Genomic DNA, 24702 nt, shown 5'->3' on the forward strand with positions numbered 1-24702 from the left:
TCCTGGCTTCACCATTTTACCTAATTGTGCTAAAAATTACTACTGAGTTATAAATCCAGACAGGAACCACAATGCAGTGACCTTTTCCTGGGAAGGTAGGGGCATATTATCAAGGGATTTATCGCCGCTTTTTTGGCTCTAAATGCCAAGAAAGCGGAGATAAAATTATCTCCCTATCAGCAACAGGGTGCTAACACGCAAATTCGCATGTTAGCACCCTTTTTCTCTACTCTTCCCCTTGCATCTCTAATCAGATGCAAAGGGGGCGTTCCAGAGAAAAATAATAGGAGAAATGTTGTTAAGCAACATTTCTCCTATTATCAAGGATATCGCTAACCCTGTTAGTGATAAAAAAAGCAGCGCTAACCGCGGTTAGCGCTGCTTTTTTTACACCTGGTATTTTCCTGACTTAGCCATGATGGATATCATGGCTAAGTTTATGAGCCCCTATCATCAAGCTAACGCCAAACTTCGAGAGATTATCGTTAGTTTTCCGGAGATAATCTCTCATTTGGCAGTTAGCGTGATGATTTTTATCACTTCTGAGATAAGCGTTGCTGATAGCACGCTATCTCAGTGATATAAATCCACGCTACCCGGCGATAATTATCCTAGCGCTAAGTGCGCTTGATAATATGCCCCCCAGTCCCTTCGCCTTTTCATCGTTATCTGTGCCACCCCAGTTTAGTGGACTGCTTGGACAATGACAGCAAGAGACATGGGGCCTATTCACAAGTGTCAAAATACACATGTACATTTATTCACATGCACAAGGCTGTAAAACAATAGGGACAGGTTAGCGATGTAAATAGAAATTGCTTACAAATATTCTTTCAAACTTTGTTAGTTTAGGGTGCAGCATTGACTGCTATGACATGTGTAACCATGTTTACAGTTTCAATCACTTCTTTTAACCAGTAGTTTGACATTCTGGCTTCTTATGAATCCTACAACATTACATTTTTGAACATGTTGAGTGGTCAAATGAAGACTTTGATGAAAGGTTACCCAAATCTGTGGTCCAGGATTCCTAAGGAGGTGGATTTTTGCATCATGCTCGTTTTTTAAACTTTAAATAAGCCCAAATACATATAAATAGTTGTCCAATGCTGTCATGACTAAAGAACATTAACTGATTTTGACTTGCACTACTGAATTTTTACACTCACTGTCCAGAATGTGTGTCCCTAACAGGCGGTCACCCTAGTGCTTTACAATAAACCACCATGAACCAGCAGAAGGAGTCGGCGTCCAGCAACGAGACAAATAAAATCCCAGCAGCCCCACCTGCATGAACTTTGGTCATCTGTTTTATTTAAACAAGATCTTAAAAAGATGTCTCCTCCATGGAAAGCTAAAATACCCCTCTGTCGAAATATGTTTACTTTAAAGGAGGATCAGATCTAAAACGTGAATAGCGTTTGCAGAGCACGAATAGCAGCCTTGACTGCAGGATTCAATTTTTTTTTTCATTTTTTCATTTTAAAGTGGAAACTATATATTGTTAATTCGGAGTGCATCCTGGTGCTAAACTAAGGATTACATTACTGCCTAGAGCTGAAATAGTGAGAGACTCTTCTGGGACATCTTAAGGATTTTGGGGGCTCTGGGACAAACATATTTTGGGGGTCCTTGTTCAGAACAGCTTTGAATTTATGATACACTTTGAGCCCCTGTTTGCCTCGCCGTTTCCGCTTCCTCAGCTGCGCGATCCAGTCTGCATCATAGACATGAGCCTCTGTATTCTTGATGAAAACGGACGCGTGCAGCTGACAGCCGTAGGATTTAGTGTTTCCTGCCCCGTTTCTAGGTTTTTAATACTTTTTAAATTGTACATATGTGGCGAAATTACTCTGTGCTTTTTAACAATTTCTTCTACCTACCCACACTTGCACTTTAGTTGATTCTGCTTGCCTACACCTCCTTAGCTGTTCCGATTCGCATCTCGCTTCTCCTCCAGTCCTGGTCCGCTGTGGCTGATACACCGATTGTGCGGAGGGCTAGGGCTACTATCGGGCTCCTCATTTCCGCCCACGCAGTTTCCGCTTCCTCAGCTGCGTTAGCTATCCAGTTTTCATCACAGGCATTAGCCTATATATTCCTGATACAAACGGACGCGTGCAGCGGGCGTGTCGCTGGTGCGCCAAAGGCAAGCCTGTCCGTGCCCGGAGGTGTCCTGGAGACGTCAAGTGCTGGCCATGCTGCCCAATTCCCCTCTGGTGAGTTTGTTCCCCATATTACAATAGGGAAAAACTGCTTAGCCTAGGCGGCTACCATTATGTCAGTGTACAGCTGCTGATCTGAGCTTAGAGGTAGACTTTCGATGCAATAAGTGCAACTGGTCTCTCCTCCAGCCCAGGAAACTCGCACCCAAGAACCTCCCACGCAACAATAAGTGTAAAATCAATAAGTAAACAGAGGACTTAAAGGCCACCCTTTTAAATTGTCGCTCTATGCAAAAGCATGAACCACACACTTATGACCTACTTTTAGACAAACAGCCTGATCTTTTATTTCTCGCTGAGACCTGGCTGTCTGAAGCCTCCAACCCTACTATCACCTCAGCCTTCCCTATGGGTTAAAAACTCCTCAGGAGGGACCGACCGAGTGGGAAGGGGGGAGGTGTCGCCATGATTAACAATCAAAAACTAGACTGCTCTCTCATCCCGATAGAAGACATTGAGGGCGCATCGAGGGTGCAGAGTCCTTAGGCTTCCACTGTACCTTATCCCCCCGATCATAGCGTAGCTGGTTTTCTGATTTACAGACCTCCCGGTGCAATTGGAATTTTTATGAATACAGCCACCACCTCCTTGGCCTTAAAATACAACAACTGCCTTATTCTGGAAGATTTCAATATGCATATGGACAATGGAAGAGACGCTGCAGCCCTGCAACATGTTTCCGTCTATTTCATTGGCCACCCATGAGAAGGGCCATACCCTGGACCAAATCTTTCACAACTTTGACATATCAGTAAGCCTTCCTCTTCCCATTACCCGGTCTGACCACCTCCTAGTAAAATTTGTCATTCCCAACTCTGCCACAGCCCCTCGGGCTAACGCAGGGCAGAGGGACCCTAATTACAGGACGTTCCATAAAATATACATCCCGATGATAGCAGACACCCTTGGCCATTTCTCACTGGAGCTGTCTGGCTTTCCTGACTCAGACTCTCAATAGATTCATGGCTCCGAACCAACATTGGTGCAATGGTACCAGTTTTTTCCCGCTCCTCAAAGAGGTCAGCGCCACGAGCTCCATGGTTTAACAACCCTCAGATCTAACAAAAGAATTTGTAGAAAAATGTAACGGAAATGACGTGAATCCTATCTACCTGAGGACAGGAAGGTGTATAAAGACACCTTAAAAGCTCATTACATTCTCGTGAAAGCAGACAAGAAAAACTTCTTTCAAACCAAGATGGAAAATGTCCAAAATAGGCGTAAAGAAATCTATAGCATAGTTAAATTCTTTACCGCCCCGAAAGCCGGCACAAAGGAAGGGCCATGCACGGAAGAATGATCTAAGCAAATAACTCAATTCTCCCACAAAAAGATCTCCGTGATCCAACAAGCCTTCACTAACATCTCAGAGAAACAACTGACCATTTAACATTAGTTCTAATAACAAATTTTACCTCTTGGATCCTCCATCTGGGAAACATCCTTTACAACGCAACTTTTACCACGCAGTGCCTTTACGACGCAACTTTTACAACGCAAACCATTACAACGCATTGCGCTGGGGGGCGCTCTAGGATAGGGAATAGGTTTAATTTTCTATCCAACACCTTCCCTACTATCCACGGGGACTGGAGTTGGAATAGTAAATTAAACAATTCACTATCCAGCGCCCCAAAGCACTATGCGTTGCAAAGGCATGCGTTGTAAAAAACGCGTTGTAAAGGCATGCGTGGTAAAAGCATGTGTTGTAATGTCATACATCCCTCCATCTTTACTAACTTTCCCTGAGTTTCGGCTTGAAGTGTCACTGACCCTTCTCCAAAGCGTTAAGTCTGGCTCTCCTACCAACCCATGTCCAGTGAATATCCTGAACCTATTAGCTCCCACCATAAACCCCACGGTAAACCAGCTCTTTAATGCTTCCCTCTCTTCAGGCAACATGCCGAAATTATGGAAGAAAGCTAAGATTCTTCCACTGATAAAAAAGGCTAACGCTAAACTGATGGACCCTGCCAACTACAGGCCTATCTCCCTTCTTCCGGACCTCTACAAAGTATTAGAGAAGCATGTATATAAGCCCTTCAAAAACACATTGAAGATAGAAAGCTCCTTCATGTGTCCCAATCCTGTTTTAGGGCTCACTACAGTACGGAGTCCGCTCTGCTGGAAATTACTGAATTTCTCAAGGGTAAGCTGGACCAGGGAGGCAAGGCTGTTCTGAATCTGCTCGAACTGTCGGCGGCCTTCGATACGGTCCCACATGAGAGGCTCCTGGAGAGACTTGCTAACATCGGCCTGGGGGGGACGCCTTAACATGGATGTCATCCTTCTTGGCAAATAGAACTCAGGGCATCTGGCTCTCTCTTTTCTCATCCCCGTTTCCAGCCATGAATGTAGTAGTCCCTCAGGGCTCCATTCTCAGTCCTACCCTTTTTAATATATATCTATCCCCCCTTGCATTTCTGGTAGAGGAAGAGGGCTCCAAAATTGTTTCCTATGCTGATGATACTCAGCTGATTTTTACATGTGAAAGGGGAACCGACTTTGACGGGGCAATGATTAGGTCTTGCTTCAAAAATATTTTTAAATGGCTTTAGATCAATCAGCTGAAGTGTCATCCTAACAAAACTGAAGTTGTTTTCTTTAGTAATCCAGAAACGCCTGACTGGAGCTCTTTGTGGTCGGTATACAGCCATTACAACGAAACTTTTACAACGACATACCATTACAACGCAACTTTTACAACGCAAACTATTACAACGCATTGCTCTGGGGGGGCGCTCTAGGATAGGGAATAGGTTAATTTACTATCCAATAACCTTCCCTACTATCCACGGGGACTGGAGTTGGAATAGTAAATTAAACTATTCACTATCCAGCGCCTAAAAGCATTATGCGTTGTAAAAGTATGTGTTGTAAAAACTGCGTTGTAAAAGCATGCGTTGTAAAAGCATGCGTTGTAACGTCATACATCCTTTGTGGTCAAAATATCTGCCGCCGCAGAAAAGGACAAAGTCAAAAACTTGTCATTGACAAGACACTCTCCATGCGCTTTCAAAACCAAAATCTAACTGGCGCTTGCTTTGGCATGCAAAAACAATTCCTGCCACTGTTACCGCTTGAGAGCAGAAAGATCGTGGTGCATGCTCTGGTGACATCAAAGCTTGAGTATGTCAACAGCTTGTACCTCGGTCTTCCCAAATCCCTTATCCAGAGCCTACAAGTGGTATAAAATGCAGCGGCCAGAGCCATCCTGAGACCTAAACCCAGATCTGGTATGACCCATATTCTTAAGTCTCTACATTGGCTCCGCATAAAAGAACGGATCGACTTCAAAACGATGACCATCTACTTTAAAGCTTTTCACGGCTTAGGAGCCGGCTACATAAAGAAGCGAGCTACTTGCTGCACAACATCTAGACCCCTAAGATCCTCCAATGCCAATCTGGCCATCATGCCTAAAATATGCCGTGGCCACACTGGAGGCAGATCCCTCGGCTTTCTAGGCGCAAAATTGTGGAATAGACTTCCTGAGTCTCTGAACCTTACCACAGGCCCATTCTCTTTCAGGAAGAACTTAAAAACCTGGCTTTTTAATAACTGATGGGTCTTTTACGCATGTTTCCTCCCGCTGTCTCATGCCAGGACACTCTAGTCTGAGTAGCTGCGCGCTTTATTAAATACACTACTTCATTTCATTTCATTAGGTCCCTGACAGTGCAAAGGAACACTCACCCAAATTCTAAGGGCCTTGTTTATGAGGACTTGCTTCACTTTTATGCCGACGGTGCGTCACTTTTTGTGATGCACCTGCAGTGTAAAAGATTTTCCATGTTGCGCCCTATTTGCAAAGTGATGCATCTAGGCAGATGTGTTACTTTGTAAACCCCTGCACCACATTATACCTGCACCAGGTATAATGTATAGAGGGTGGGTGTTTCCTCCCAAAAAGCCTCATAGAAGTGGCGCATTGAAATCTATGAGAACTCAGTGCGCCACTTCTAGGATGCCATTGCGTCAATATCTTACACCTGCCACACAGCAGGCGTAAGACTTATGCAGGCCCTTTCACATTGGGCTTGCCCCATGTGAAAAGACACATTGCTGGAGTTGCGTCTATTTTCAGACACACTCCAGCAAAGCATCACTTTTGCGCCTACTGATACTTCAGAAATACTGACGTATCTGTAACTCCTTGCAACATGATGCGTCATGTTGCAATAAGGGTGCACTAAGAAGTGACACATCCCTGTTTTCACACAGTGATGCATCACTTCTCATAAATAAGGCCCTAACTGTGTTTACATCTAATATTCAGGGAAAGTTAAGTGTGTTTTCAATATTGTTACACAGCAGCAGCTCACCAATATTACTGCAAATAATTTCTTATATGTTAGGCCTCGTTTTGATCTAAAAGAAACTTTTTTTATGTATATTGCATGAAACATAAACACAACATTTCTCTGCAAAATGGCTCTACTGGACTCTCACACATCAGGTACATAAAAAATAAATTAAAGGAAGACAGTATTTAAAACAATCTGTTTAAGAAATATTCAAGGTCATTAGGGCAAAACTCTGGAGAACGAGGCTGACTCTTCTCAGGGGGCCCCCTGAAAGGCTGGGGCCCTGGGCCAGAGCCCACTTTGCCCATGCATTAAAATGTCTCTGAGACTCTTAAATGCGAAGGAGAGAAATGTGCCCTGCGACTGTGCATCCGAATTCCCATTTACACTGGTGCTTGAAGATAGATTGTGCATTTCTAAACTCCTCACTGCTTTAGTGTAAGAGCCACAGAAGCGCAAACAAACACTAAATTTCACCCATTCAGGTTTTAAATAGCTCCTAGGTGTGGATAAAGTGTAAGGATTATCTAAATGCCATGCTGATTCAGGATTAGGAAGGGCCACGTGCTGATCTGAAAACCACACAATGCACTTGTTCCAATTCGGCCAAGGGGTGGCTGGGATCAGCGGTGCTACTCCAGTTTCGAGGGGCTCAAACCTAGGCCCTTCCACAAACAGTTTGAAGCCTAAACACACAGGATACAACCCACCTCGACAGTGCAGGCTGTGGTGCCGTTGTCTTACCTGGCACACCTGGAGCAGATGTTCAGGGTGACCTTCGCCTGGGGTTCGGCGGCATACATGTTTCGACCCTGGCTAAACTTGCTGCCGGATGGCATCAGGCTAGTGACTCCCTCCATCCTCAGGTCATCGAGGTCCTCTGCAAGAAAAGCACCGTTACTACAGCAACACACGCTCACTCTACCACATACATCAGAAGGGGAGATGTTCTCAAAGTGCATTACAATTAAGGATCCCTGTTTATCGTTTTTACTGATTTTTACAGATAAATACAGACAGAAAACATTTATTTTCTTATCTGTGTATATTTTTAAATGTGGATGAAAACGGAAATTGTGTTGCTTTTTGAGTAATTCTAAATACTGTCTGCCATGACTGGCAGGCCAATAGCTGTGTGGATTGATAGGTAAAGGGGTTAAAAAATAAAGGAATTTTAGTTAAGAGGCTTTAACAGCAGTAGATATGCACAAGGTTGATATGGAAATGTGCATATTTTCATATAAGTGCATTGATTTATCTTCTGTGGGTGTTCACAGCATTGAAAAATGGCAGGCATTCAAGCATGAATGCGTATTTATCGGTCAAATAAATTTGGAAATATACTAAATTCAGCTTCATTTTCCACAAAACCCAAAATAAATATGGATAAATACAGATAAAATTAGCAAAAAATAAATATGGATAAATACAGACGGAAATGTTAAAAAAATAAATGCCATAAAACCGGAAGCCCTAATTACAATGTATCCCCTGCCGAGCTGTAATCGGAGCAAGAGCATTTAATTAATTTTACATGCATTACATACTACAACGTATTTGACAGCTTCTTAAGGAAATTAAAGGTCTGACATACTGAAGGAGCTCATTACAACCTTGTTCCTCTTCTTCATCACAGTTCCCACTTTCTTGAAAGTAATATCCCAACCCCGACAGGAGTAATCTCACTAGCTGACAATTGCTACCCCTTCTTTCCAAAGACAGCGTCAGAAACAGGTTTCTCCAGGTTCACATGAGTCATAAAAAATTAGGTGAAGTCCTGTCTAGTACTAGAGCAGGAACTGACTTGATTACGGCTCATTTTTGTATATTTAAGAAGGGTTTCCCTAAAAAAAACTGCCTAGCGCCACAACATAAAGGGCCATATTATCAAGAAAGGGCGATACATTATCGCCGCTTTTATCGGCAGGAACTGCCGCTAAAGCGGGGATAATGGGCTTGATAATATGCCCTTGTGAATTCCCATAGTAGCCCAGGTTAACACCAGAACCTGGGCTTCTATGGGAATTCAGAAGGGCATATTATCAAGCCCATTATCGCCGCTTTAGCGGCAGTTTCCTGCCGATAAAAGTGGCGATAATGTATCGCCCTTTCTTGATAATATGGCCCATAGTTCTGTGTGCTAAGCTGCATCTCCTGCCGCACTGGTCTGCCAGCTTCTTGGAGAATGGTTCCTTCCCCGTATTTCTTGGTGATCCAGGAGGCCATAGTTTGGTGTCAGGGACGGCTCACCTGTGGCTAAAGGTTCCATTGTCTCCTCTAGTTTATTAGTGTTTAATATAAATGTCAGTTCAATAGGTTGGGAGTTGGTAGTAGGATGCTAGATATTGCAGTGTCAGTGGCGCCGCATGTGCAGAGTAAGAGGTAATATGAACTTTCTCTTTAATTGTGTGGTGTTGAATTCCATGAATCGTGCCCTACTGTCATCTTCTCTAATCCTGGGTCATAAGGTGTTGCTCTGCACAGACAGTCAGTGCCAAAATGACGAATCATTCGGCTATAAAGCAGATGCCAGTCATTAGCTAAGGCTTTCTGGGTTGGGGAATACTCTCATTACTCTTAGTCCTATTCGTCCTTAATCCAGTCATAACAAAATTAGGTAGTTTCCAATAAAAGACTGGAAACAAAACAAGAAACGCTTACTGAGCCAACCCACCCCCTGCTAAGGGCTATAATAGACTAGCCTTACATTACCACATCCTGAAATAGCAAGCAACACAAAGGCCTGATATCGGGAGAGTGGGTGGGAAGCATGGCTGGGTCAAGGATGGGTAGGACTATGAGTAAGAGTAATGATGATTACCAGTAAGTAATCAGGGCATTACCTCTACACCCCTTGAACCATTCATAACAAAATGAGGTATACCACAAGCATATACGCCAAACAAAGATCTTGAGATCCAGGATCAAACCGTAACACCACAGCATCCTCCATAATCATCAGATATGCAGGGGAATACCTCAAAGCAGAAAGCTCTGCCAAATCGCCTGGCAGATGTGATAGGCACCAGGAATGGTACCTTAATGGAAAGGAACTTCAGATCCACCATAGATAAAGGCTCAAAAGGTGATGCCCGAGAAAGATCCCAAACTGAAACAGAAGATCTGACAGCAGGCAAAGTGAGGGAAAAACTACGAATAAATCTGGTAACCAAAACCCCAGGATTCGAAGGAAAAGGAAACTGAATCCCCTAAAAGCTCTGACAGCCACCCACTGATCTTTCAAAGTATACAGAGCATAGCCCTTATGAAACCCATCCAAAAAGAATTTAAGGAAAGAAGAAATTGAACAAGACGTGGGAGAAAGATCATGGAGAGAACACAAAGTGTACAAAAGCAAACCAATGTTTAGAGTAAGAGGATAGAGTAAAAACCCTACGAGAACCCTGAACTACCAAAATAATGTGGGTTGTCAAACCTTTCCTCTCTAAAATCCGCCGCTCAACCTCAAAACTGCTAATGTTAGAGGGATAGGCGGATGTGGACGGGTCAACTGCAGAGGAGATGGTCTCTGTGGCAAGATCCAAGGAGGACTCATGGCCGAACTCTTCAACAGTGGGAACCATGATCTCCGAGACCAGTAAGGCAAGGTCGCCACCATTGGACCTTCAGCAGAAATGCTTGAATGAGGTAAAAGGGAGGCAAAGCATACAGCCATGGAATCAATAAGGCATCCGCATCCCCACTTCTGGGCCCTTTGAGCAGAAGGTTGGCAGAATTGCATTGGTTGCGTCAGCAAACAAATCCACCTCTGGACATCTGAACCTCCTGCAGACCAGGTGCAACACCCTGTTGGACAGCAGGAGATCCTGACAGGATGGAAACGTTAGACTCAGCGCATCCACTACCACATTGTTCATACCCCTGATGTTTTGAGCAGATACGACCTGGAGATGAAGTTCCGACAAAGTCGCACAAGCCACCTGATTTAGTGATTGTCTATGCATGCTGCCATGATGGTTGACATATGCCACAGTTGCCATATTGTCTGATCAAACCAGGACATTGCAACCTGACAGGTGAGGCTCGAAAAACCAGAGGGCCCTCTCCACTATTAACAGTTCCTTCCAGTTGGATGATCGCATGACCTCCAATCTGTCCCAACGAGCCTGAATGGACCACTGCTCCACTGTTGCCCCCAACCCAGGACACTGGCATCCGTTGTCAATACTGCTGGAGGAGAAGGATACATTATCATTCCCTTGGTGAGATTTGATAAGTACAGCCACCACTGCAGGCTTTGAACAATGTCATGAGACACAGTAATCATCATGTTAATATCCTGAACTTGCAAACTGACAAAACGGTGCAGGTGCCACAGTTATGGCCTGGGGTGTAATCTGGCCCATGGTACTGTGAAGACGGAAGCCACCACATGACCTTACACCTCCATCCACTGAAACAGACTGGCAGACTCCTGAGACAAACAGAGATGTGCGCAGTTCTTGCAGGCGCTAGCTTCTGGGCTGTGGCAGGAACACTTTGCACAGAGCAGAGTCGAGTTTGGCCCCTATGAAAGCTCTTCTGGTTGAGGGCTGGAGATTGCATTTTTGAACATTCAACAGAAATCTATGTCTCTTTAGTGTAAGTATGGTCAAGTCAGGTTGTTGCTGCATCACCAGTACATGAGGGACCTGAAGTAGTCAGTCGTCCAGGTAAGAAAATATTGAGATCCCATGTAGATGAAGGTGAGCCACTAAGGATGCCACCATCTTGGTGTAGAATAGATCATAGGCTGAATGGTAGAACACAATACTGCCAATGATGACCTGAGAGAATTGCATACACTGCTGGAACATAGAGAACATGGAGAGGCCCATCCATGAGATCCAGAGTAGTCATCACAATGCCTGCTTGGATTAAAAGAATAATTTGTTGCAGGGTCTCCATTTTGAATGGGATCTTCTGAACATATTTGTTTAGGGACTCAAGGTCGATCATGAACCAAACCCCATTAATTTCCGGACCAGGAACACAATTGAATAAATGCTTTGCCTCCTCTCTGACTTTAAAACTGGAAAATTGCTTTCTTCAGGAGAAGCAACCGAATACCTTCCATCTAAGTGGTCCTTCTGAGTGGATCTCTTAGAAGAGACGACTGAATCGTTCCTGTTGATGGAAGAAAGGACACAAACTCGATCCGGTAACCACCTTCAAAAATACTCAGCGCCCACTTGTTTGAAGTCATGCAACGCCAATTCTTTAGGAAATTATGTTGCCCCCACCAACCTCTGGTATCCCGCCAACTGGAAAAACTAGGGCAGCATAGTCAGGAGCACTGACTAGGAATTCCTGATACGGACTTGGCTTCTTCTGGAACTTGCATTGAAAGCCCTTGCCCTGGGATTTCTGACCTTTGAACGTATTCCTTTGCCTATGGCGGGAAGGCTGATGTAAGGGCTTTGCCAAGGAGAGGATTGTTTATTCTGCTTCTGTTGTCCATGAAAAAATAATGTTTCTGCTCCTTGAAACCTTTATACAGCTTATCTTCAAAGTCCATACCAAATACTCTTGTTCCAGTAAATGGCACCTCAATGCCATAGACCCCTGGGCAGAATACTTGTTCCATCCTTTTAGAAACAGTTTGCGCCTTTCAACAATGGATGCACCACAAGACAGCACCGAAGCACACACTGAATCAAAAGCATTGTCTGAAAGAAATTCTTTCTTCCGTTCCATTGATTCCAATAATTCTGGACAATGCCCACCCACTTGCATAGTGGTGAACAAAGTTTTAAAATCAGAGAGCAAAGACTGTGCAACATATACTCCATATATACCACAACAAATGCCCAAATGGGATCCAGCATAAGCCTTCTTTAATGAGGAGTCAATCTCCCATCTTTAAGAACATTGTCTTCCACCATGGACGGGCACCCCATCAGACTGCAGCAACAGTCCTGTGCACACGTACAGAGTAAAACTATACAGTGTAAAGGTAATTACAACAACACTTAGAACAAAAATTTCCACGTTGATTTCTTGGGTTCTTTAATATGTCAAATCAAAACAAACAGCCAGCCGACACGTGTTTCGTCAGAGAAACAGTGTACTCCGACTCTTCAGGCTCAAGGTAAAATCCACGGAATGAAGAATCCCTGCACCGGTGATAATAACAACCCAGTCGGGTTTCCGAAAAAGGTCGTGTATGTAGACCAATTTTAAAAGAGTAACAGAGGCTGTACGTAGATGCTCTGGATTGAGTAAGACGGATGGCGCTGATATTTCCAAACTGGCACCCTCGCTGGATAGGTTGAGTAGGTTAATAGGAGTTGGTACTCTTGTATGTATACCAAAGCTCAGGCCGCCAATAAACTCTTAAAAGGGAACAATCCTCCCAACTGTAGGAGTACGTTGAGGGACAGCAATACAATCAAAGCTAGTCCATGGGGACAAGTGTATGTGCCCTATCAGATTTCTTTTTAGTGTGGTCCTCGCGTCTTGGTGGTGGTCAAAACAATTCTGACTGACGAAACACGTGTCGGCTGGCTGTTTGTTTTGATTTGACGTACAGCCTCTATTACTCTTTTTGAATTGGTCTACATACACTACCTTTTTCGGAAACCCAACCAGGTTGGAATTATCACCGGCGCAGGGATTCTTCATTCCATAGATTTTACCTTGAGCCCTGAAGAGTCGGAGAACACTGTTTCTCAGAAGAAACACGTGTCGGCTGGCTGTTTGTTTTGATTTGACATATTAAAGAACCCAAGAAATCAACATGGACATTTTTGTTCTAAGTATTGTTGTAATTACCTCTACACTCTGTAGTTTTACTCTGTACGTGTGCACAGGACTGTTGCTTATGTTGTGTGTGGTTGGTTTTACCACCATAAAGTAAGGGGTTAGTAGGGTTGCCCCTTTCCTGTTAGCACCGTAACCAAATAGCTTACATTGAATTACCTACGTAAATTTGCAGAGCGCCTTTGTCTCCTATTTACTAAAACCCTAGTCTCTGGCAAACCCATCAGACTGATCACAATAGAATCCACAAAGAATAAAGCTTGGACATGAATTGAGGCATAGGAATGATCTCTGGATTCTTCCAATCATTTAAGAAAACGTCCATTATGAAAGGATGAATGGGCAGGCCTTCATCATTCGTTTTCGAAATTGTGCTCTGTAGACTTGATGGCCACTTTCGCATCCAGAAATCCCATGCGTACACTAACAAGGGTTACAATGTTTGGCAAATGTTCTTTGGAAACATATGTGCCTTCATGTTCCACTAGCAGCCCGCCCCAGCGTTGCCCGGGGCAGAAGTGGGCTGGGGGCAGCATTTGAGGCTTGCATGCACTAAGGGCTCCCACCCGTCCCTCTGTGCGCACCCGCTTCCGCCCCGACCCCCTCCCGCCCCGACTCCAATGTGTCCCTTTACCTTACTTGAGCCGCCGCTAGGGGCAGCATTTGAGGCTTGCGTGCACTAAGGGCTCCCGCCTGTCCCTCTGTGCGCACCCGCTCCCGCCCCGACCCCCTTCCGCCCCGACTCCAATGTGTCCCTTTACCTTACCTGAGCTGCCGCTGGGGGCTGGGGGCAGCATTTGAGGCTTGCGTGCAGTAAGGGCTCCCGCCCGTCCCTCTGTGCGCACCCACTCCCGCCCTGACTCCAATGTGTCCCTTTACCTTACCTGAGCCGCCGCTTCTCCCCGCGCTCCCCACTTCAGTGCCACTCCATGTCCGCCGCTCCTCCTCGTCATCACGCACATCGCGGCCAGCGCTACATCGCGGCCAGTGCAGCGTCGCGGCCGGCGCTACTTTCAGGGCACTACTTTTTTTTTAAAGTTATATTTTTCAATTTACGTTTTTTTTTTACATTTTTTATAGCCTATGTCCATCTGCACACCCTGACAATTTCTACGATGTATCGGGTGTGTGGATTGGCGCTGTGGTTCCCGAGTTTACCTGGCTCAAAGGTTTGTGTTCTCTCTTTATAATAGTAGTATAGATTGAGCCCCTAGACGACTCATCTGGCGAACCAGAACTACAAATGTCAGAATACCGCTCCTGCCCACCTACAGACTGTGATCTTGCGTTTTTCTTTTTTAAAGTAGAGACAGTGTCCAAAACCAGGATCTTGAGCCTCTCTTCCTCACCCGACTTCTTTTTCATAGCGGGAGGTGCTGGCAGGGGACTCTCTAATGAATAGGATGGCGTTGGGGAACAATGCCTCCTCTTCCCAGCACATTTTCCCATTGTGTAGGCAACAGGAAGATCTAACCATACACATCAGAACTTCCAACTAAATGCAAACTCCAACATACCCAGCTTCCATTTAAATACATATTGAAAATGCAGCTTAAACTACATTCCACTGGAATGACCAAGCGTGATTGACAGCTCATTAACATAAGAATGCTGTCAATCGCTGCCCTTATTGCATAGAATGCGGAAGTGTAGACCGGCTCTGGAACACACCTGCTTGCTTTGTAAGTGATTGGTGTAGTGTGCAGCCCTGACTAGCCTAGGCAGATGTGTTCCCATTTAATGGGAATAGGCGTTGTTTCCCTGGCCAAGTGCAAATAAAAGGTCTGTCTGGACACAGATTGCCCGGTTGGATCAAGATGAACTTTTTTAAGTCAATCCAAAGCTTGTTCCTTCTGCAGCTCACTAGCGAGGCCTGAGCAGAGGGAGTCTTTTACTCTTTCTACTGACTTGGGTTGCTCACAGATTAAGTTGAGAAGCCTGCCCTTCTCTAGCGGCTCAAAGCTAAATGAAAGCGCGTTTCCAATCACTGCGAATCCTCAGAGGTAGTCATTGAGCCAGAAGGCCCACTGACGTCCTCGCCCATCTTGAAAGCTGCAGTCATATTTGCAATGTGCTTGTATATTCGCAATGTGCTTGTATATTAATAAGGCGTGAAAGAAGCAAACTCGTGGGACTATCTCTGGCTCTCAACAACGCGCCTCGTGGTCACACATGCATTAAAGGCCTCAGAGAACCTGGCACCCATCACCAGGCTCACAGTTTACTAATCCACGAGCCGCTGGCCAGCGGGAAAATAAAGGATTGACTATTACAGCCTTAAAACAGCGGGCTATAATTGAAGATCCAAGGAAAACAGCCATGACTAAGTAACCTTTCAAAATCTGCAATCTTTCACTGGCAATTAGAATAAAGTAACTTCAGCCTTCAGCGGCATCCATCAGAGCCAAGGCCAGAACCAAACAAAATACATGGCTGACATTTTGGCGTCTCTTCTGACAGCTTATATATAAACAGGTCACGCTTTGCGCTTGTTTCCATTTTAGTGGGTTACGCTATGTGTTTGTCGACACGTCCCCAGATACACGGAAATCAAGTCCATAAGTGAGAATTACCCAGGACATTGAAAGTAACCACATTTCCTGGCACATAAAAAACAATTATTGTGTAAAAAACATGGAAACACAGCCGCCTGGTGTGCAAGTGTGCGAACTGTCAGATGTGCGAGGGTGTTCTTTCATTGTTTCTTGGGTGTATGGTTTGCTTGGGTAAGTGCTAACAAAATATGTCATGGAGTTGATTTTTCGTATGTATAGATTTTTGGAATCTCGGTGCTAGATTTGGGCGCACCCTGCTTGGGAGACTGTCACAGGATATAATCTTTCAACCGCTACGGATGAAGCCACCGGAAGTGACGCCACGTGTGCTTTCACCCGCCTTACAGTAGGTGACATACAGCGCCTTTGAACCTAATGACTTCTAGATGGTACATGCGCACAAGAGGTCTGCATTAATAAAACACGATTCTAAATATTACACACCCAGATGAAATGCTTGCTTAGTGTTCACACGAAGAGAATGAATTTAATTTTGAAAGTACTGGGCATCCCTTAATGCTGCTCTGACGTTAGGCAGTCTGCAACAGTCTGCTTTTTCTGCAGGGAGGGGCTAGTGTGCCAACAGTGACATGATCACTCAGTGACGTATATATTCACCCATCGTTGTCTGCAACCTGCTGACATGCAGGAAAGGGCTGAGTGTGATCTCATTAGCGGATAGGGCACGATACTGGAGTCTGCATATTTAATTAAGCTGCAAGCCAGAGTTCAAAGTGTGCATGGCCGGATTTTTTTAAAAAAAAACTGTTATTCCTATCGATCTAGCGCCCTCGCCTTCAGAAAACGCAGCCAGCTGAATAGACTCATGGTTTATATACAGGGTACCGATGTTATTAATGCCAGGACACAGCAAATATAACATGAGTGAAAACCAGCTCCGCTTTGACCAACATTAAAAGTGAGGCAAACCTACACAACGTGCTCCCAGTGCAGAACTTGTTTTGTACATGGGTACACCGGTGAGTGGTACATGGGCATTCCCATGTGACCATCCATGATTTTTAATGCAATGCCCTATCTGTTACCATTTGTAGAAAGGGCTTTGCACCAAAAATGGCTCTTCCTCAAGCCAGGTGCAAAGAAGGAAAAAAATATTCGCTTCTCTAAATTTTTCTAACTTTGTTTTTGTGCTGTCATGAACACCACACAGAAACATTGGGAAAGTTTCATACTAAGTCTAAGCACAGTATTCTGCACTCGAAGGCTGCCTTTCTAGTCCATAGGTGTGATTGTGTGTATTTGTGAGACTCTGGACAGACACAGTGAACTAGCACTTGGAAAGACAGTAGCAGCAACACGTCTTTATAGATATGGTGCGGTTATGTCTCTCTCTCTTTTACATAATGCAGCAACTATGGTTGCTTCACTGCACTGCATGAAAAAAATTGAAAGTTTTCCCAGAGTGATGCAGGCTAAAAAGTCCAGGCTGGTGTATTGCATCACCTATGATATGGGACCAATAAGCCGCCATAGTAGCTGCAGCATATGGACAACAGAACTTATATCATGCAATTGTAATTTACTTTTTAGTGCCTGATCCATTTCAAAGTAACGCAATGCAATGTTTCTTACCCACCCTGCATTTTGCAACTAATACTTTGGTTGTGAACAAATATATTAAAACAGTTACAAACAGCTTCCAATGGTCCAGTATAGTGTTCAACTCCAGAGATCCCTTTTTAGGAAACTGGGTGTCACATGATGGGAATTCTAAGCCCATATGCATTTGTTGAAAGAATAATTGCAAGTCCTAGATTGTAATGTGCTGTTGGCTAAAAACCCAGAACTCTCTGACCATCTCATTCCTGGACTGGGGCCACCTGGCAGCTATGACTTAACAAGCATATGACTAACAGGGGCGGCTTCTCCATTATGGCAGCGGAACGTCGCACTACTGCTGGAAGCAGCAGAAAAAAATGTAAAATGAATAGAACAGCTTTATTATCAAACTATTGTACCTGTAGGTGCCGGAGCCATCAGCTGAGTCTTGGGGGTGGGGCCATCAGCAGCAGGAATGGGGGGCACAGGGCCCTGCTGTCAGTGTGCATGTCAGTTTGGCTTCATCTCAGGATGGCCAAAACCGACATGGGCACTGACTTCTCCACAACCCGAGCTGCACTGTCAGGTGGAGAGAACAGCAGGTGAAAGTTTCCAGTCCCCTTCGGAGTGGGAAACAGGCTCACTCAAGCCAATCCCAGCACTTCTCTAAAAGCGCTGGGTTTGGCAGCAGGGGAGTCTAGAGCCTGTGCTCATGGGAAACATGCGAGGCGCGGAAGCAGAGGGTCACAGTGGCGACCTCAGGCAGCAGGAAGGTGAGTGTACTTTTTTTAAATTATTATTTTTCCCCTAGGCTGCCCCCTAATGGCAGCAGACACCACTGATGAATAATAACACATGGCCGACAGCACCCCTAACTGTCCCTGTCATGTTAATAGTAGTGCTGACACGACCGCAGAGCAACAGTAGTGTCTACTGATGACAGATTATCCCCAGCACATGCACGTTGTGTCAATGAACCTACAAAATAACTGTATAAGTATTGACTCTTGGATGTGCGCAATTTCCCTTCTCAAAAAACGAGTGGAAAATGATGATGTAAATGAGAACAGCAACCAAATAGCCTCTTTCTTAACCCTTTACACTTCCACCGGTAGAGTCCTTTTAGCCAAAAGCCTTCTGCATTCTCATACTGATAGTTTTGTTTTTAATATTGTAATTATAAGTTGAAAAACTAGAGAATGCAACACACTTGGCTAAAATGTCAGGATTGGCTTATGGTGTCACGCATGACAAGACATGACATGATCCACTTGCTAGCTATCATGGTGGGTGAAATAATACAAGTTATAAGGATGACACGGGTGTCATACAGCTGTTGGCACTAAGGAACCTCCCATGTGTAAGTGAGGAAATATAATGAGATCCAAAGGAATATGGTCTCTAAGAGTTGCAGAAACTTGCAGGAAAACTGCAAGGTTGACATAACTTTTGTAAGTTGTGACAAAAACTGGGCAATTTGTAACAGTTAAAGACACTCAGCAATTGTTACAAAGAAACATATGATTTTATATGAATCAGCCTTGAACTGTTTTACGGAATATAACGAGAATAAAAGCAACATTTATACGAGTATCGCATGATAAATCAAAACTTGTAGGATGGTTTCTGGGAATTGTAGTAATCTATTTTTCCAAGTTTATGTAGTCCTTCGTTAATGTTACTGCATAGATGCGAGGTGAACACGTGTATTGAATTTCCGGCTGACGCAGAAGACGTGGTGGCAATTTAAATGAGGATTCTGTTGTAACATGGGTTTAACCGACATCAGGAGCGCTTCAGCGCGCTGAAAGGCAAGATGGGTGGACTCGTTTTACATAATATGGGGCGAACTACAAGCTCGGGTAAGAGCAAAACAGCGCACAAGTATAGATATTTTAATAATAACAAAGACTGCGTAGCTTAAAAAGCAGGTGAATATTTGTGGGAAATATTGTGAAGAAATCAGGGCATACGAAGGATATGAGTAAGCCATTAGGGCCTGAACATGTTGAAAAGTATGGTGTAAATCATGTGGGTATCAAGTTGTTGGTTAATAACTGCAAATAACCTGTTCTTGTAATCCAAATGAAGTGTCTTATTAATGATGATAAAGTTAGCTAAATTATTTTATTTATGATCATTATAGATGCCCCTGAAGAAGGGAATCAGCTTCCCGAAATGCATTGGGCGATTTTCAATAAATATCATGGCTTGTGGAACCCACTTCTGACTCCTGAGATTTTATGAGACACCTTCGTTTAAATATAATGAATTGAAGAGAAAATGAGAGTAAATGGTGAAAACAAGTACGTTTAAATAAAGATAAAGACAAAAGTGAAGATAATTTATATAAGAAATTGGTCCATTGGATTTAAACCCAAGGTGTATTAAGGCAGTGCAGCCTGATGGAATCTTACAGATGATTCTTATTGTGAAGTTATCACTCTACAGCACTACAGAGACGAAGCGCAATGCAGGTTCGGCACGCCACCATAAGTACAATTGATTTAAAAAAAAGAATTACAACATGGACTACTCGGAGTGCATCTCTTTCCCTTGTACTGCATTACTAGGAGAGAGACTATCATCCATGAAACTATGCATCAGAATATGTCTATGGGCCTATTCCTAAAGGTAAACTTTCATGTTAGTAAATCTACACATGTACGTTTATTCTTAAACTTGTGAATAACTTTAGTATATTTGGCTAATCACCATTTACAAGTGTAAAGTTTCTCAAAAGTGTACAGTTACATGTCTCCACCCCCTGAAACTGGAGAAGGATCCAAAATTACAAGAGTGAAGTTATTATAGCCAAAACAGAGAAGTAGTAAGTCCAGCACCACACATGGCCAACCACTAATACTGGAACACCCTTCAATAGAGATGGACTTAAAATAGAACCCCATAGAAACTAACATTAAATTCAAATAACTTACTTTTGACTCTTGAAGAATATATGTAACACTCTGGGAAGTTCCCAAGTTTAGGTGGAGAGCAGCTCCTGTATGGAGCACCCTATAACACTAGCAACATTCTAAATTTGCTCGCCTCAAAGATCTGCTTTTCTATCAAAGTTTTTAAGCATAGTATTAGCCCGGTGCCATCCAAGCCCAAATAGAAAGGGAAAAAGTTGTTTTCCATTTCTACAGCAAAGTCTTTAAGCATAATATTAGCAGAGTGTTATCCACGTCGAGCTGTAAAAGGACAAATGCCTTTTACCACTCAAGCTCAGTGTTATAGCTTTGAAAGGGTAAAATACCAAATAAAAGCAACCCCTGACATGTGTTTCGCCATCATTATAATTCTTCAAAGAGGTTTAGCTTGTCCAGACACAAGGAAAAACCCAGTATAAGTCAAAACAATACCTTTTCAGGCATAGAGTGGCGCATAAATTATGCAAAAAAGAAGCAGAAAACTCTGGGCAGTTCCCAAGTTTGAGTGGAGAGCAGCTCCTGTATGGAACAACATGCAACACCAGAGACACACTAAATTTGCTCACCTCAAATATATATACACTCCCACACACACACACACATATATATGTATATATATATATTTAGGAATGTTATTTTTTATATGCCACTCTCCTAGTCTGATAATGCACTGACAATTTTTATGATAGGATATAATTCATATAATAGGATGGCTTTGCATTATGCGGCCTTTGTATTTATTACCTTGCATTATGCACTTTACCTATCTAACATGCTATGTATGTTTTTCCAAACATGAATTTACCTATGTAGTCTGTTTTTCATGTTTATCAGTGCCTGCATTAAAGGGGAGGGCTATATATACTTTTAAAAGTTAGGCGCCAAATGGGATTGACAAAGCCTGCTGCGCAGGCGAAACGCGTCTCTCTGTCTTTGCGGGGTCGTGGGAGACCTGAACCAATAAATTTGCCCTATTCCTACCGATCATGAGTACGTGCCATTTACTCTCCGGAGCAGGATGGATGTTTGGGTATATATATATATATACATATATACACACTTTCACACAGCGCAACATTTGTTACGTCAATGCACTCCATATATATATATATATATATATATATATATATATATATATATATATATATATATATATATATATATATATATATATGTAGATACTCCTCCTCCCAAAGAAAGAAGCTGTGACCCAAAGGGAAAAACAAAGCAGCACTTTATTGGTTGAATGTCCCAGGCGAATGCATTTCGGCAATACCAGCCTTCTTCAGCGCCCCTCTCCAACTGCTACCACTGCTGCGGTGTTTGTAGATCCGCCACGCTGCTGTTTGCAAAGTCTTGCTCCGCCCCCTTGGTGACGACCGGCACTCCTTTGTAGCCCCGCGTTGTGGAACTACAGGTCCCATGATGCCTTTGTATTGCGCCTCATGGGATCGGAATTGCTGCTCGGGGTGATATTCTCGGAGTAGATGTCCGTGGGAAACACAGCATTGGCAGTACACTGGGAGGTGGGGCAAGCAGTCAATTAGGCGCCACCTTGAGTCCCCCTTCTTTTCACGCCGTTACCTCAACTCCCGGAATATTTTACGGTGGCTAGCACAGGAATCCTGGTTGCCCACAGAAGGGATATGAATATCCCCTGCCCGCAATATCAGCCAGGTGCCAGGGTGGGTGCTGGACTCGACTGCTACCGCAGTCCAAGGTAAGAATGCTCCCGACGGAGCCTGCCAGAAAGTCCGGACCTCTTGTACGGCGGGGGTACACAGGATTGCGTACTGGCTTGTAGCAAGTAATGTCTGTAGATACTCCTCCTCCCAAAGAAAGAAGCTGTGACCCAAAGGGAGAAACAAAGCAGCACTTTATTGGTTGAATGTCCCAGGCGAATGCATTTCGGCAATACCAGCCTTCTTCAGCGCCCCTCTCCAACTGCTACCAGTGCTGCGGTGTTTGTAGATCCGCCACGCTGCTGTTTGCAAAGTCTTGCTCCGCCCCCTTGGTGACGACCGGCACTCCTTTGTAGCCCCACGTTGTGGAACTACAGGTCCCATGATGCCTTTGTATTGCGCCTCATGGGATCGGAATTGCTGCTCGGGGTGATATATATATATATATATAATATGAGATTATCCAAAGCTTTAAGAAATAATCATCCAGCACTCCAGGTAGAGTTTCAGAAACACCCGGGCTTTATTTACGATGAGATAACAACATCTACGCGTTTCAGCAGACTCATGCTGCCTTGTTCACAATATATATATATCTGAGCATTCTTGGGGCATCCTGTGACTTTCCTTGCTGCCGGCCCTTACCGCCTGACACACCTGCTGGCCGTCTCCCTCCCGCCGCCGCAGCGTCCATTCTCCAGAGGCCGCAGCGTGGAGGGGGACCACAACCCCCAGGCTCCCTCGCGGCCACCGTGATTCTTGCGCCTGGAGGTGCTCATAAGCAGGCACAGCCACTGTGTCGCGGGATCGCGCGTGGGTCGCGCCCGGCGAAGCCCGGGCAAAGGGCGGACCCATTCTAGCCCGTTACAGGCCGGAAGAGACCAGACTGGGCCCACCCTCTTTCGCCCTCTTCAAACCGTGAGTACTACCAGCTCGTCTGTTACTTATGATCATGGCCCATGACGGCCCGCAGAGGCATGAAACCTACTACCATGACAGGACACGCCATTGGGACCCTGGACCAATTCATTGTGAGGGCATTATCGATCTTGGAACGAGAGATAGCTGTTTCAGAACGGCGTCTGTCCCAGGATCCGGCATTTCAAAAAAGATCCTCACTGGGCCAGTTAGCTCAAGTACTCTCACCGGTCCACCCTCACCGAAATTCTGATATGGTAGGACCAGCTATAGACCATTTTCGCCCTGCAATCATTAGGATTGATCCACCCACTTGAATGCTCAATCTAGACACAATTGGGGCTGAGGGAACTATAGATACTACCACCCCATCCGTCTCTCCCGCACGCAATGAAGGAGCCATCCCTATAAGGAAACGAGCGGGTGCCACACTTCGGGGTAGAAAACCCAAGCATCAGAAAACAAGAAGCCACACTGAAGTATCCATTGTGGAGCCAGGCGTGCTAATAGATCTTGTGGTGCCAGTGTTGAATAATCACGTTCAACCCCACCAAGACCTGTCTTTAAACTCTTTGAACGTAGATCTGCTGCTCGATAAACTATCTTTGACTGTCTCTCGAATAATACAGCCGCTGGAGCGAAGGCTTTTGCTAATTGAAAATAGGCTGGCAAAACTTGAGGATTTAACTGCTAAAAACACTGACCTCACCAAGGAACTAACAGCCACCGTAGTCCATGGTCGAGTACAGCCTCATCCAGTTGGGCACCCGCAAACTAATCTCCAGCCTCTACCCCTTAAACCGCCAATTCTACAACTGGACACTCATGACGTGTTGCCCGGTGCACCGCAAGGACAATCTCTACCTGAAGTAGCAGAAATCACACGACCTCCTCTATCGGCTAATCACAAGTCTGTGGATCGACCTAAGAAGGACCCCTTACGTTTGGAACCACCGCGTATTAATCTCCCCCCGGAAAGCACTCCGTACGTAGTGGTACTAACTGGGGTCCCCAAATTGGCATCCGACCAATTGGAATCCTACACGGAACTTAAAAACAAAGTGATGTATTGGTTGAACACCTGTAGACCATTGCCAAGGAATGTGCGATCAAATCTTGTTTGCCAGAAGGGTTGGTTGGGTGGGCCCTAAAACCAAAAATGTGGAAGGGGACTGCGTTGTAATTAATTTTCAAAATCCCATGGTGGTGATCATGTTTGTAGGAGCAATCCTAATTGTGTAGCTTCCAAAATTAAAACTATCAAGCTAAGTTATTTCTATCCTCCGCCAAAAACGCCTCTCACCCATCAAACTAGGTTCTCTGCTCAATGGCAGCCACCATTCGATGCCAGGTATGACGAGGAGGGCTTGTGGGGGTGGAGGGGTAGTAATCATATTCTAGGTTTCCCGGTTACCAACAGGTTTAGTGTTTTAGATCAGGTTGACTGACTAAGGGTGCCTACTATGTGCCGCCTTCAGCCCACTACAGTTCAGCAGAGGTCCAAAAATACTGATGGGTCCGCAGTGATATTAGACCACTAGCTAACAACTCTGGAATTCATGTATCCCGGGGAGAACTTGCATCGAAACTCGAGCGAGTATGTGGTTGGGTCAATTCACCATGTAGGACCTAAGGGCCAACTAACCACTCTTTCCGCTGGTGGCCAAACCGTGTGTGCTGAACCCTTACATCTTACCCGTCTCAATCACAGGGGTGGTCTTGAGCACTCAAAGCCACAAATCTGGGTAATATGCCGT

At 44.5% G+C, this 24702-nt stretch overlaps 1 protein-coding gene across 1 annotated transcript in view; it reads right to left on the bottom strand.

Annotated features, from left to right (window-relative positions):
• Nucleotides 1-24702, bottom strand: part of C4_1H8orf34 (chromosome 4_1 C8orf34 homolog) — a 1074551-nt gene that overhangs the window by 393980 nt on the left and 655869 nt on the right. Inside the window, exon 8 of the mRNA XM_078685630.1 lies at nt 7277-7412. Coding sequence (XP_078541756.1) covers nt 7277-7412 — 136 coding nt within the window. The remainder of the gene's footprint in view (nt 1-7276; nt 7413-24702) is intronic.

Source organism: Lissotriton helveticus, chromosome 4_1, assembly GCF_964261635.1.
Source record: "Lissotriton helveticus chromosome 4_1, aLisHel1.1, whole genome shotgun sequence".
NCBI lineage: Eukaryota > Metazoa > Chordata > Amphibia > Caudata > Salamandridae > Lissotriton > Lissotriton helveticus.